General features: G+C 35.8%; 1 protein-coding gene across 1 annotated transcript in view; it reads left to right on the top strand.

The window, feature by feature from the left end:
• LOC145666310 (uncharacterized) overlaps window positions 1-15865 on the top strand; it is a 741735-nt gene that overhangs the window by 658389 nt on the left and 67481 nt on the right. The window contains exon 8 of the mRNA XM_081733400.1: window positions 13802-14404. Within this exon, the coding sequence (XP_081589526.1) occupies window positions 13802-14404 (603 nt within the window). The remainder of the gene's footprint in view (window positions 1-13801; window positions 14405-15865) is intronic.

Genomic DNA, 15865 nt, shown 5'->3' with positions numbered 1-15865 from the left:
AATTCTCTAGTTATTGCTACATTCTTGCATATCTTTGCTTTCAACAACCGACATAACGTAATGGCTTCTCCATTCTTGTGGCATATTTCCTGTTTCTAATATCATATTAAAATGGAGTAAACCACTACACTCATTCTTTACCTAAATTTTTCTATGCTTCGATAGGAATATTAACTGGTCCTGGGCCATGACTACTTTTCATCATTTACATGACATTTTCTACATCTATCATAGTCACAGGCTGAGCAAGTCCCTGATTCCTGGGTAGATTTTCGCAAATTTCCCTCGGGTTTTCTTCATTGAGAAGTTTCTGGAAATACTCCTTCCACCTCTTGTTTGTCTTCTTCTTACTTGTCAGAACCTAGTTATTTTCATTCTTGATGCAATATCATTCTATCATTCTTTTTACTCTTTCTTACCTTCGAAAGCTTGTAAATAAGCTTTCCTTCTTCTTTTATTTCCAGATTGTTGCACAACTTATCATAAGACTTGCCTTTTGCTACACTAACTCTTTACTTGGCGCTAATTCATAATTCTGAAGAAAGTACGCTTCATATAGACCAGTGGCGGCTGGTACTATATGTTGCATGGTTGTGCAACCGGATTTTTTTTTTAATACTAAAGATATTTTTAGGTATTAAAGTAGTGTATCAGTAAAAATAAACCTTTGCTCTTGAGTGCAAGACAGTATTGATGCATTTCTAAAAAATTGAATTAAAAAAAACTGAAAGAGAGAGAGAGAGATTTACATTTCCAGTTGCAGCGAGCTTTGCCACTGGAAGCAGTAACGTTGAACATATAGTGGCGAGCGCCTATCTCTTAACATGGGGTGCCTTGCTTGCAGTTGCAGCTCGTTGCGCAACTGGTGTATCGTCAGCTTCTGTAATAGTTACAAATCCCACCGCTTGGCAGTGCTTGACTCAATTGATTGGGTAACATACAGACGCTTGGAAGAAAGAAGTTATTCACAAAACAAACTCGCAAAGAACAAATACGCGTCTGGTGGTAGTATTGTTTCTTTCTTTCGTAGTATCGGGGGAGTTTTGCCCTCCCAAAGTTGGGTGGTTGTGGTTCTAAATATTCATTATGATTAAAACAGAGGAATTATCAAAATATAAAATAATTCTGTATTTCAAATTTGTGCTCGTAGCGGTGCAGTTTTTAAGAATGTTTACTGCCTCAAGAACTGTCCCTATCGGTTCTCTTTCAAGCAAGATGTTTTCCTTTTTTCTGTAGGGGGGGTATTGTCATATTACCAGCCATGAAATCAAGAGATTCTATCATGGAACACCAGGAAGTATGTCTAATGAAAAACTGAAGTATAAATGTAGTCAACTGGACTTAATACTGTATTTATGATATTTCTTCCCACTCCACCCAGTTAAGTAATTTGTAATTAATTTCTCATCAATACTTTTTATGGCCATATACTAAAGAAGATGATGGGAATGAATGAAATGTTGGAATGAAGAAAGTGGGAGGAAACACACGTACACGGTGTTCGTCCAACACGAAGCCCACTTGACGCGACCTGGGATCGAACCAGGGGCCGCAAGTAATTTAGAATATAGGAAATAATTTGTGACACTGAAAGAATAATAATCTTACTATGCACAGAAGTATACATATTATTTTTGTGTTTAAGAGGTTGCTTGATTTTGTTTTCACAAAATTTCTCCAATTTACAACATCGTTACAGTTAAGAACTGAAATAAAGAAGACACAATAGTCAAACATACATATAATATGATGTACAGAATGAATGGCAAACCAAATCAAATCAAATGAACATTGATAATAGCAGAAATATCTAGTCCTTGTAATTGCAGTTCGTTCTTTTTTTCTACTTTGTGATATATACCTACCATTCCCAAAAGAGAAATTCCTATATTCAAGATATTTTCAGCATCAAATTCAGTGATTTCGAATTCACGGTTAATTCCCATCGATTGAAAACTAACAAATCATTCCAAATATTAATATTTAGTAAATCATGTCTCGAAGGAGAAAAAGTCCTACCACTGCAGGGACGGTGCCAGAAACACTTGATGGAGTGGGCGGAAAGAGGTGGACCTAGTTGCTGGGTGGGCGGACAATGGAAATGAGAACTGGGCAATGTAGACATGTTTTTGACAATAATTACGTTTCATTTTTTATACTCATTAGTTAGCTAAGGCTCAGACAGAAATAGGGAAGGAACAAGGATGTGGGAAACAGCTGTCTTGGCCTTATAGAAGATACAATTCCGCCATTCGCCTGATGGGACTGAAGAAATGCAGAACTTACGATGGGCTGCGAGACCGTGGTACACACTATCTTAATTTCCAGTTTTTTAAAACAATAATAACGGTGTGCCTGTGTAGTCGAAGTTCAAGACAGCTTTACCTCCTGTCCCTCCAAGAATGCACATGAATGCATAGAAATAAAAGAAGGTTCAAACAACACAGATTAACAGATAATCCTCTACCTTTTGTTAATAATATAAAATACACAATAAGTAGGTAAAGTAAAACCAGATTTTTTTGACGTGATCTCTATATGCAACAGCAAAGACATGTTACTAAAAGAATAGGGAAATTCGACAGCATGATTGTTTGATCATAGCTTATACACATATGTTTGAAACTGAAACTCAAGTTAGCAAAAAAAATATTATTTTATATATATATATATATATATATATATATATATATATATATATATATATATATATATATATATATATATATAAATGGATAAAGAAGTAAATAGCAATTAACAAAACTTCATCATGATCCATAGAAAGAACAATGTATTTTAAACTATGAAGAGCTGATCACGTGATACGAACAAACTTACAATAAACTCTTATACCTGCACCTCAATGAAGAGCATTTTTCATTACTAGCATGTTGCGCTAGCACATGCGTTTTTATGTCCAGAATCGAATCCGTTTACCACATCCTCTACAGCAATATTCATTACAAGTTTTCTTTCTACTGAGAGGAAACAAAGATCGCTTAGGCGACCATTTGACATTCGATTTCTTAGATATGTTTTAACCCGTCTAAGACACGAGAAAGAACGTTCACATGGTGAACTAGATACAGGAATGGTGACAGCAATTACGGCTAATTTGTGAATTTCATGAAAGCAATTTTGAAACGATCCATTACTTCAGTAAACTGAGATACGGAGGTAATTTTGCATTGCTTTTCCTCCTCATAACGTTTCAAAACTTCCGGAAGAAGTTTCAGTTCCAACTCTGCATTATCGACATCACATCCATAATGACGTGCAAGTGGTTCAATCTCCTTAAATGAGAGGAAGTGTTCACTTTTAGGGTGAAGACTGATTATCCCACTGCTTATAGAATACCTGTATTTTCTATAAAACGCCTATTCTTGCATTTCTGCAAGTATTCTGTCATGTACTGGAAGAAATATCCTAAGTCTGTAGTCTTCTTGGGATTGGATATCTCCTTGCCCAGTCATAATATACTGACGTAAATGATTGGGCAGTGATTGTGTTCTGGACATTGGACCCGTTAGAGATATACTGTTATTTTCAGCAAGACTCAAAGACTCTTTCCAAACGTTTTCGTACTCCTCGACTGTGTTTCTAATATCAGTAAAATAATCCACTACACCCTTCGTAACTAAAACAGCATCAGCCAGTATGCTCTCCTTGTCTTGTAGATAATCTGACAATCTTTTCAACTTTACAAGAAAAAGTGTAAACAAGTTGAGTTGGAACACAAGCTGAAAATTCACTTCACTCAATGGACATCTTGCTTAAGAAGAGCGACAGCGATTTTCATTACTTATCTCAGCAAGTGTTAGAATAACTGCCCTAAACGTTATCTTCATAGCCACACAAGCTGCAAAATAAGATAAAGGGTAAAAATATTTCGTTCATAAGATACTTAATGCCATAAATAATACTATATATTGAATACCATGAGAATATCCCATGGAAACATCCCTTTACGGATCAGAGTAGAACAAAGAGAACTTGAAGAGGTCGATAATTTGAAGTATCTGGGAAGTATTTTGACGAGAGACGCTTACTGCACCAAAGAGACCAGGTCAATAATTGCCATAGCTAAAGAAGCATTCAACAAGAAAAGATCACTCTTAACTAGCAGGCTCAATATTGGACTTAAGAAGAAGTTGGTCAAGTGCTATATATGGAGCATTGGACTGTATGGTTCAGAGACTTGGACATTACGGAAGTTAGAGGAGAAATATTAAGAGAGCTTCGAAATGTGGTGCTGGAGGAAGATGAAGAAGATAAAATGGACAGAGGAGCAACAAACGAAGATGTTTTAAATTGGATAGCAGAGAAGAGGACACTTCTAGCCATTATCCTTCGTAGAAAGGCCAATTGGGTTGGACACATCTTGAAGAAATTGTCTTCTTCACACCGCCATAGAAGAAAAGATGGAAGGAAAGCGAGGAATAGGAAGAAGGAGAACACAGCTGATCGGTGATTTGAAAGATAGGAGAAAATATTAGGAGTTAAAAGAGGAAGCTAAAGATCGAGAAAAGTGGAAGAAGCATTTCCTGGCCCAAATATAAAAATTGAAAATAAAAAAAAAAAAATCCTCATTAGTCCCAGTACCTGCCGAAAGTTAGAATACTTAATAATAATAATTGAATACCATAAGAAGATAGTACATTTGAAGCCGTCATTTTCTGTGTAGTATCACTGACGACACCTCAGCAATATACAAAGGACGTGATGACCGATTAGTGGAAGGTCATTATGATGATGCATTGTCCTGCCCGAAGGTCGATCTTTGACCCGAAGATCCCTGGGCAAAGCGAACCTATGATGGCTTGCCATAGCCTTCCATGTAACGTCAATAACGTCCTAAGAACGGGACCTAGAGTAGGATCCAAATCACTTGTGTTCCCACTAGGAATCGAATCCAGGACTCACCGGGGACACTGGAAGGTCAATAGGAGTAACATTAGTTTGCATGTATTTATTTTCATGGTAACTGTGTGGGCAAAATGTGGACCAGTAATAATCTTCGATAACTACAGCAGGAAGCGCGCGTTAATCCAAATATTTGCTTGAGCTCTTCGGGTTATTAAATTGTTTGTCGTAAAAAGGGAGTGTTCAAAAGCCACAAATCCAGTTACAAACGAATATTTGTCAAGGTTTAGTTCTAATCTAAAACATGTACAGTACCGTATATGTAATTAAGCATTCAAAAGTCATTTGAAAGAGTCTTGTATTCAAGAAAAGTAACCTGATCTACTCCAATAATTCACAACTACTGTTTTTGTTTGAGCAACCAGTCTAAAAATATCAACCCCGCCGGCTAAATGTCATTCGGACAAGCGCAGAGTTCGGATTACGGTGGGTTTGGATTAACAAGAGCAGCCTGTACTGCTAATGGAGAAACAAAACACGGAAATGTGTAATTAAATGAGCCCGAATAAAAGCAAGTCACCTATACTCATGCCCAATAAAACAAGCTACCAATCGTGTTTACACCATGCGAGGGGAAACAATATTATCAAATTTAGCTGTACTTACTTTATTGGTCCACAGCAATTTGTGAATTATCCGGGAATGATGGGGAAATCCCCCTTTAAAACTAGATATATCATGTAAGTTTTAGTTTTTTTTTTTTTTTTTTTTTTTTTTTTTTTTAAATTCTTTTCTCCTAGAGTAAAAACTGGAATTAGAAAGGAAGGTTTACATGGATTGTGATGTCAAATAACGGAATTCAAGGAATAATACGCGTAAACACATATTTCTCCTATCAGTATATTTGAGAAGGGTTGGGGAGCGACATTTTAGTTTTCTTTCCTAAAAGGAACTTCACAGTAACAGCAATACTAATAATGCGTAAAACAATAAAAATCACGTATATGTCAAGAACTAAAATTCAAGTAGAGATATTAAGTAACAAAAGTTTTTTTTTTCTTGTATTATGTGTCTGCGGCAATTACGAGTGATTATTTTTACATTTTCTTCCAACCCTACGAAATCGGTTTAAATGGTTTCGTAGTTCACGAGGTCCTGGAATTTAAAGCCCTCGTAATTTAAAGGTTAATCACGACTTTTGGCATCATTATATTACTACCAGTATCTGTCTTAAAATCATTGTTCATTGCAGAGTTAAACAGAGTCCTAGAACCCTTTACATTGCAATCCAAAGTAATACCTATTGCTTTTGAAGTACAGGATGTCACCTTCGTTACTCTACTTCTGTTAGGGTGGGCGGATGGGTGGGCGAGGCCATCCATTGGGTGGGCAGTCGCCCACCCCGCCCACCTTTAACGCCGTCCCTGTACCACTGGTCTAATTCCTAGCTCTGTGTCTTTCATGCACATGATCCCGTGTTTGATTTCCGGCGGAAAGCATAAAAAAATAATCTCAAATCATTCACTTTCAATAATCATCTGTCTTCTTTAGCCTAATTTGTTGGAATGTTAAACTATTTTTTTTCAAATTATTATTTTCGAAGGAAAACATCTTCTTTATAGTAGAACAGCAGACAAAAATACGTGGTTACTGAAAATGGACTTTTTGTCCCTTATATTCATACAAAGAAATGCTAACAAAATGCGTATTGTCGGAGAGACGTGTTTCTGTACCCTAAAGAAAATAAAGCGGAAAATATTTGCGACAGCGATGCTTTTTATTCAGAAAAACTTGGCGAGCAGCGTTTCAGATTTCAATGAAGTCATATAAAAATTTGAAGCTCGAAAAGAACGAAGAAAGACCTTTTATTTTAAAATAATGCATAGTTTATTTAATTAAATAATTTTTAACTGCTTGCTTGAATATATGCAATTTCCTTGCTTTTTTCTTTTTTTGGGTGAACGCCATCATTCATGGCTTACAGCACATACTATATATTCGATTTATCTCTTGTTCAATAACACAAGTGTAGAAGTTTTGTACCTGGGTATATAAATAATTTATGAACGTACATTTATAGTGGTTGTTTCAAATAAAGAAAATAGCTTATATATTAAATCAATATTAGAGAATACACTTCAATCAATAAATATACAAATATAGCTTAAAAAGACTTTCCTCTTCATATTTCCTGAATATTTTTTGGATAAAACTCAAGAACGCTGGGGGAGGGAAACACTTACGCGTATCTACATACCTTTGATACTGCAACCGGCACTTCTACAGACTACGAACCGCTACTGATATAGACCTTCATTCTCCTTAGGTCAAGAGAAGAACTACTGCTTCCGGAACTCCAGTAGTTAATGAAACCAACGACACGTAAAAACTCAAATTACACGTCATTTTTTAGAAGATTGTGTAAAGCTGTCTTTTAGATAACAATAAAAAGAAAATGAAAATTCTAGAAGAGAATCTAAGTTCTAGTTTATAAATAATTTTCAGTTTTCGACATTCGTTTCGTTTGGTTTATATATGAGGAGTCACATTCGCATTGAACGCGATAAATGCCTGACTTATTTAGTGGATCAACAAGATATAGGCCGAACGAAACGCAGTATTAACACCCAAATTAAAGAACATATTAGACAATCAAAAAAGTCACAAGAAGAGGGTATGTCGGAATTGACGCTTCACTTAAACAACATACAAACAATATAAAGCAGGTTAATGTGATAGATTCAGCAAAAATAAAGAAACAACGGAGTTTAAATAATCATTCGTTATTCATAAATACAAACCAGCTTTAAATCTGGATACTGGCAACATTGATAGAGTCTGTTACCTACCTTTGATGCATTTTTAAATTTGGCAATAGTGATGTAACATATACATCGCGCTTCCTTCGATTCAGTTCACTCTTTTACGCTGTGCTATGCTCGTGACATTTCAGGATCTATTCTTTACGTTACATTTATTTAGTGGTATGTATTCTTTGTTTTACACCTTTTATCTCCTGTCCATTTTTACCCTTGTTACCTTGCCTCTGAAGACGAAACTAGCTTGTCTTTCCGAAACGTATGGAAAATATTTAGGCTTCACAAGGGAGGATTCATTAGTAAGTAGTCAATTTTTTGTTAATTTAAATCACCCTCTCAGGCGCCCATCTAATTCTTATAAATTTTAATTACACTCTTGTAAAATTTGACTTTTCAGGTTTTCATTCTGGATTCTTCAATTTTTTTGTAATTTCTTTCTAAATTTGTTTAAAGGAAAATAGTGATAGGCTTCAATAAGACTTGCGTACTGGGTGAATAATTCCAACTACCCTTATTTTTGGAGTAGGAAGAAAATTCAACCCCTCTCCTCTCGAGACTCTTATGCTCAAAATTTGATATGGATACATTGAGCGATATGACCTCTAGGCGATGAGAAACAGACGAACTTACGTACAGACACTAAAAAATCATTTTTTTTTTTTTTCGGTATGTAGGGGCTTGAAACGTGTAAATCCGTTGAAGTCTGGAATTCTACTTTTTTTTGGCAGTTACCTTATTTTTTTTTTCTCTTATTGTCACTCGTAAGTAAAAATAGCCCCGAAGTATAGCTCTTACTTTGTTCTGGGCCTCAGTGCATTCGTAAATTGACCATCGCTGGTTTACAGGGCCTCCACTCACCTGGAAAACCTGGAAAACGTGGAATAGTCAGGAAATCCAGCTAAGTACTAAAAAGTCCTGGAAAAGTCAGAGAATTTCACTAAAATGTCTGAAAACCTGGAAAAGTCAGGGAATTTCATAACTTATTGTTTAAATTTCATTTAGCTACAGCAGGCACTTCTTATATAATGACAAATGCTTGAAAGAGGTGGCAACTCTTGCTACTGGAGCCAGTGGTTTAATATTTCCACTTTAAAAAATAAATATAACAGGGCATTTCCTGGGTTAATGCATGAATGTGTTTGACTTCTGCATTTCTAATGTTTAAAGTCAAAGAGTCTTCTGCACTTTTACATGCATTTAAAAAAAAAAAAAGTTTTGAACTTTTTTTCTTGCTACCAAAGTGGAAAAAAAAAATCTCTAATAGGTGTACTTCTATAGTGATGCATGATTCTTGAAAATAGATAATCCAGTGTGCCCTGTTACTATATAAACACTTGCTCTTTTGTTGTTAGTATCTAAAGATGAGACAATTCAGATTCCTGGGATGGAAAAATAATGTTAGATCGTTTTTGAAATTACTTGGAAGCTAATGTAGCTTTCATAGCAATGCCAAAATTCCTCTAGCCCATGGAAGGGAGTTTTTCAAAACAAAAGTCATTTTCTCGTTGGCAAATTTTTTAAACGTACATCTTCACTTTATGTTCAGAATTCTGTCTCAGATCTTATCGGTGTTTCATTTTCGAAAGCACTAGAACAATGCACTGATTCAATGTGCTAATTTTTTGGAAGTCTAATTAGGTTGAAATAATTTAATGATTACATTAATTGCAACCTAGAGATACTTCTATAGATGTGTGTATTTAATGAATTGAATGTAGCTATTTCTCTTGCAGATAAATTAAATCAGTATATCTTTTGTAGGGCAGTATATCTCATGATAATGGCTACAAACAAGAAATCCTACTTTAATCTTTGATTGGATGGATGAGAAGTTAAATCCTGAATGGGCCAAGTTTCTGAAGCCAGTTGAACACAATCAGTTTCAAGCGTTTTGTTTCAACTGCAAAAAGATCTTCGAGTTGAGTAGTATGGGTCGTCAGGCTGTAGTCAGTCATATAAAAAGTAAATCATACACGAATGCAACAGGACATAAAACTCCAAAAATAAGTGATATATTTGAACGAAAATGTGATGCTGTGTCCGTTACTAATGATTCTTCAAACCTGAAGGAAAGTTCTTCAATTAAAAATGCGGAACAAACCATGCCTCTTCCAAAGGAAGAGGGATCTAAAAGTAATGAAAATACTGTGATGAATTACGCTAAAAGAGGTGAAGTTACTCGAACTGAAGTATTGTGAATTTTAAAATGAGAGCAAATCATTTTTCCTACAATTCAAGTGTTGATATATCAAATCTTTTCAAATCCATGTTCCCCGATAGTAAAATAGCTAATCAGTTTTAGCTTGGTGCAACAAAGGCAGCGTATATAGTTTCATATGGACTAACACCTTTTTTTAAGGAAAAGCTGATGAGTCAAGTTGAGAAATCTGAAAAGATTGTGGTTTGTTTTGATGAGTCGCTCAATTCGATAGTTCAGAGAGAACAAATGGGTATAATAATTCGTTTCTGGGACGATGATTTGCGAAAGGTTTCATCTAGATATTTGACTTCCACCTTTCTTGGGCATACAAGGATATCAGACTTAATGGAGAAGTTCACAGCAGTTCTCGAAGATGTCCCTTTTACAAAATTACTTCAAGTATCAATGGATGGACCAAATGTAAACTGGAAGTTTTTTTTAGTGGACTTAAAGACGACCTAAGTAAAGAACCTCGTAACCCTATGCCATTGGAACTTGGATCATGTGGCTTGCATGTGGTAAATGGTTCTTTTCAGGCTGGTCACACAGCAAGTGATTGGAAAGTTAATAGTATTCTCAAAGCAATGTACTTAGTTTTCAAAGATAGCTCTGCTCGTCGTGCAGACTTCATTGCCATAACTGGCCATTCGGACTTTTCACTGAAGTTCTGTCAAATCCGTTGGGTGGAAAATGCAGACGTTTCAAGAAGAGCCATGGAAATCTTTCCCAGTGTAAATAAATATTTGAATTCAACAAGTAAATTACCGTCCACTGTGTCTGTAAACTGTTTGCGTGAAGCCTGTGAAGATCAATTGGTATTGGCGAAAATTGCTTTCTTCAACACAATTGCATCAGTACTTGAACCATTCTTGAAGAAATTTCAAACCTCTGATTCAATGATACCTTACTTGAATGATTCATTTCTTGACGTATTGTTCAATTTGAAGAGTCGTTGTATAAAGAAACAGATCCTGCAAAATGATTATACAAACCTGTTGAAAATTGACATGAACTCCTAATTTTCTTCCTGTACAATCTATTGATGTAGGATTTTCTACTAGAAAACAGCTAACAGTTAGTAAAGTGTCTGAAAAACAGAAGCTAGAATTTTTAAATCAATGTCATAAGTTGCTTGTAGGAACTAACTGAAAATGATCGAAAGAAGTCCTATTAAGTATGGCGTTGTACGTGCAGTTTCTTGTTTAAACCTCACAGTTATCCTTCAAGATACTGGTAAGGCAGAAAATCGGATGATTACATTACTCACCTACATACATGTTAATAACCACATATCTTCAACGCAAGGAGATGTGGCAAAACAGCAGTACACCCGATTTCTTTCAGATACTAAAGTCCATCAGCAGCTCAAGGAATTTTCTCTTGAAAATGATAATCTTTGTCAAATGTTCGGAAACATATTAACAGACAACAAAGAATATAAGAAATGGTGGTCTGTCGTGAAATTAACATTTACGCTTTCGCATGGCAACGCGAATGTTGAAAGTGAATTTTCTATTAACAAAGAGTTACTAGTGGAAAATTTGCATGAAGAGACAGTTGTGGCTCAAAGAATGGTTTATGACTCAGTTTATGTAGAGGGTGGTCCATTAAAAGTGAACTTGACCAACAAGATGCTTCAATATGTACGTTGCTCCCACTCAAGATATACAGATGCATTACAGAAAAAGAAAAGTGAACAATCAGATGAACATAGAAAGAGACTGCAGAAGAGACACATTCAATCTCAAATAAGAGAACTTGAAGCTAAGAATTCCAAGGTTATTACAACTTTTTCTCGCGAGGAAGCAGACATTGATAAGAAATTATCAGACTTGCAAAAACTTTTGTAATTATGTATCATCAGTACCGAAAGCTCTCTTGACAGACAGAAAATATACTGTATATCTGTAGTAAGTCTCACAAATAGTCAAACTGATGATAAAATGTTTTAACTTTTGAGTCCTTCCATTAACAACTCTAACGGTTGTAAATGTTTACTATAATTACTTCTGTGAAAAGGAAAAATAATAGAATACTTGTAGCAATAAATAAAAATAAACAGCCATACCCCATCCAGGGTGAAAAGTGAAGTCAGGCTCAGATTGAAAATGTTGCGCACTTTCATAAATTCATTAGCGACATTATTGACCAGAAAGTGTACATAAACAGCGTACAGGATATTTTCATATATATTTTTTTAAAGTTACCAAATTTCACTTTTTGCCTTATCCGGCTATTTGGTAGGGGACATTTCATAATTTAAAAAAGTTTTGTTTCTTTTCCTTCATGAGCAAATTCTATTTTTCTATGCACTGGTACAAATATGTGTTTCAAAATGGTCTACCTGTAAATTTCTGAGAAGTGACCTGGAAAACCTGGAAAAGTCAGGGAATTTGATCTTGGAAAATGAGTGGGGACCCTGGGTTTAGAACACACACCAGAAGTACACAGCTTTCAAGCTTCAAATTGCTCGTTGACGGAACAGAAAGAAGGAAGAAAGAAATGGTTTGCAAGAAAGACTAACGTTGGACATTACAAAAGCCACCTCTTCTTCCTTTTCCCACTGCGTCTATCATTAGTTTACGGCTTGAAACCTAAATGTCTCATTCTAAATAAAACAAAGAAATTGAAATACAATGCAGGTAAGAGATGGACACCCCCTCACTTTTCCCATCAGGCGGCCCTGGTAAGTACAAGTGAGGGCATCAATAATATTTGAGGCTGGCGAGTGAGTTTGAGTGTGAGGGTAAGTATTAGTTAATATAAGGACATATTTCAGGGTGAGGGTGAGTGAGGGTAACAATCATATTTGAGAGTGACGAGTGAGATTGTTTGAGTGTGAGGATAAATATGAGTTAGGGTGAGGACATATTTCAGGGTGAGGGTGAGGGAATGTGAGGAAATGAATTGAGAGTCAGAACAAGTAAGGTAAGAGTTAGGAAATACATATGAAGTGTGATCAAAAAATACGGAACAATTTTGTAAGAAACAAAGTAGTAAGTTTACATGGAATTTGATTTAATTTCCTTCAAAGTATTGTCCTCGGCTAGCAATGCACTTATCTCAACGTTGAATCCATGACTGGAAGCATTTCTGGAAGGGTTCTTTTGGAATGGCGTTCATCTGTTCTGTTGTGGCTCTCTCAAAACGTTTTCCTTTACGAGTAGTTTTAATTTTCGAGAAGAATCAGAAGTCGCATGATCTAGAGAGCGCAGTAAATGTGGACAGACAGATTTTTTTTTTCGGGCAAAAACTCCCGAATCAAAAACAAGCTTTGGCACGGCGTGTTTTCGTGGTTGAAAAGGAAGCCATTTACCCATTTAATAGGCGGTTAAAACGCTTTTCGCAGACCCATACGAGATGTTTAGTTCTTCGGGAAGGTCTGGAATAGTCATTCTCCTGTTTGAACAAATCATTTGTGTCACTTTTTGCACATTTTCATCTGTTTTTGACGTCGATGGACGTCTCGATCGTTATTCGTTTTCAACCGATTCCTTGACGCTTTTCAATCGCTTATACTACTTGTAAACAGTCTCCAATAACTCCGCTTCATCGCCATTCACTGATTTTGACATTTAGTGAGCTTCTTTCGCCCTTTTTTGCTGCTTAGAACAAAACTTAGTTGGCGTGCCACAGACACTCTTAACACGTTCTCACTCTTTTGCCTCTGGAAGCCAACTAACAAGTCACAACGCATTGAAACTCGACGATGACTGTACCAGAGGCTTAGGTTACCGGACTTATTAGTTGAAATGGATACAACATCGATAGATGGCACTGTGCACCTACATTCATCGTACTTTTAGATCACACCTCGTATCTCTGATACATATAAAGCATGAATCGCAGAACATATAAATAGAGTGGTGATTGTCATTCTTAAAGAGACCGAAACTAATTTTTTTCATCATTTCCATAGCTCGACCAAGAGACTCAAGTGAGTGCAAGTAATATACGAAGTAACGATACCACGAGAAAAGAAATCACGAAATTGACGAAGGAGCTGAGTTGTGTAACTGGTAAACTGAATGAAGCGAAGCAGATGATGGCCCACATCGAGACAATGAAGCAACTTAAAATTGAGGAATTAGAGAAACAGGTTTTGGCTGAAAGGAACAAAATGAGAGAAATGACTAATGTGTTGAAAGAAACCATTTTAAAATCAATCTGGCAACTTTTAAGTAAAAGCAATGTTAAATATCCTGTATATAGAAGTTGGTATAATATATTAGATTATTGTAAGTCATTGGCAATTTCTGTTGATGTCTTAACAGCTAAAATGGAACTGAAAACTCTTGCAATGAATAATCTAGCACCACTACCTGTTGTTTCAACTAAACACACTGAATGCAGTGTTAAATGTGGCTTCAAAACTAAGAGAAAGTTAGGTAGAACAAGAAATGGGGCTCAAAATATTCATAGCCGAAAATATGGACAAGAAGTTAGATCTAAAACTCAGAAAATAGAATCAAACTCAGAAATCTCTTCGTTGAAATCCCAAGTTAAAAATCTCGCCATACAGGTAGGTAGTCAAAACTTTTGTAGTTTTTTTTTTTTTTTTTTTTTTTTTTTTTTTAAGACAGCTATTGATAATACTAGGGCTCTCCAGAAAGTAAAGAACGATTGCGCATCGCACACGGCGCCGACCCCCACAACTGCGATCACGTGCGCGACAGATAGCTCCTTCCTTCACCTCAGTGTGAGGCGAGTCTCAGTGCTGTGCGGTCACGCTACTTGTTTTTGCAGCTATTCAAAATGGCGGCTCCAATCGAAAATCCCACTACATGATGGGCAGTACGGAGTGCCATTCGTTTTCTGAACGCGCAAAAAGTTAATCCTAATGGAATTTATAGGCAAATAAATAATGTTTGTGGTGATAGTGCAATAAATGAGTCATCAGTGAGGAAACTGTGTATTACGTTTAATCTAGGAAGGATCAGCGTGCATGATGAAGATCGGAGTGGTAGGTGATCACTTCTTACGGAAGAATTTAAGGAAAATGTCGAAGGAAAGATTCAGGAAAACCGACTTGCTTGGCACCAAGTGATTTTCACTTATTGCCTTTTGGGGTGGTAAACAGTTTGCAAACGATGAGGAACTCCAGCAAGCAGTGACAGCCTGGCTCAAATCTTTAACGATTGAGGAGTATAACATCGGCATTGAAAAGCTGGTCCCACATTTATAGCAAGCGTCTTGACAACTAGGGCGATTACTATAATATAATATGTGCTGATATCTTTCGTTTCTATTTAACCATACCAAAACATTCCTTACTTTCTGGATGACTCTCATATTTCAATACGTAGATTTTATATTACATTAACAGAAATGTCCATTCTTCGCATGGGGACATAGGTTTATGAAAAAATATTTGAACTTTCCTTAGAATATTCATTTTAATGAAAGTGTAACTCTGTTCTCCGCAGAAATGTTGAACCCATACTCTTCTTAGGTATGTCCTTAAATCAGAATTGCATGATAAAATCTCAGCTTGAGGTAGGTACTAACTATGTTTCAAAATAATAATGAGTCAAGTGTTTTCCCGTCGTGCGATCACAAACAACGATCAACGTCAATTTTAATGTAAAAAAAAAAAAAAAAGAAAAGAAAAAATCATAGAGAATACTCCCTCAACCCCTTAAAATGAAAATATTCAAAAGCGAAACGTGAAAACTGTAACTATCTCCTTATTTTAAAGAAGAATCTTATATACCGACTTTCATTTTCGTACCTTGAAGGTCTTGTGAGTTACTGTATTTATTACATAAATTTTTAATCCCTTCTTCCCCCTTTAGGAAACACATAATTAAAGTATCATGATAATAACTTACCTCAAGTTATATATTATGTTCTACAGTTCATTTCAAATTGTTCAACCTCATCCTCGTGATGCGATTCCAAGCAACTTGCAACATTGCTCTCAATGTGAAGAAAAAAATTATACAAAATGACCCCTAAAACGGAAATTAAAAAAAAAAAATGG

This window comes from Thermobia domestica, chromosome 12, assembly GCF_964235325.1.
Source record: "Thermobia domestica chromosome 12, izTheDome1.hap1.1, whole genome shotgun sequence".
Taxonomy (NCBI): Eukaryota; Metazoa; Arthropoda; class Insecta; order Zygentoma; family Lepismatidae; genus Thermobia; species Thermobia domestica.
Note: the sequence above shows the minus strand (reverse complement) of the source record. Positions and strands in the feature narration are given on the sequence as shown.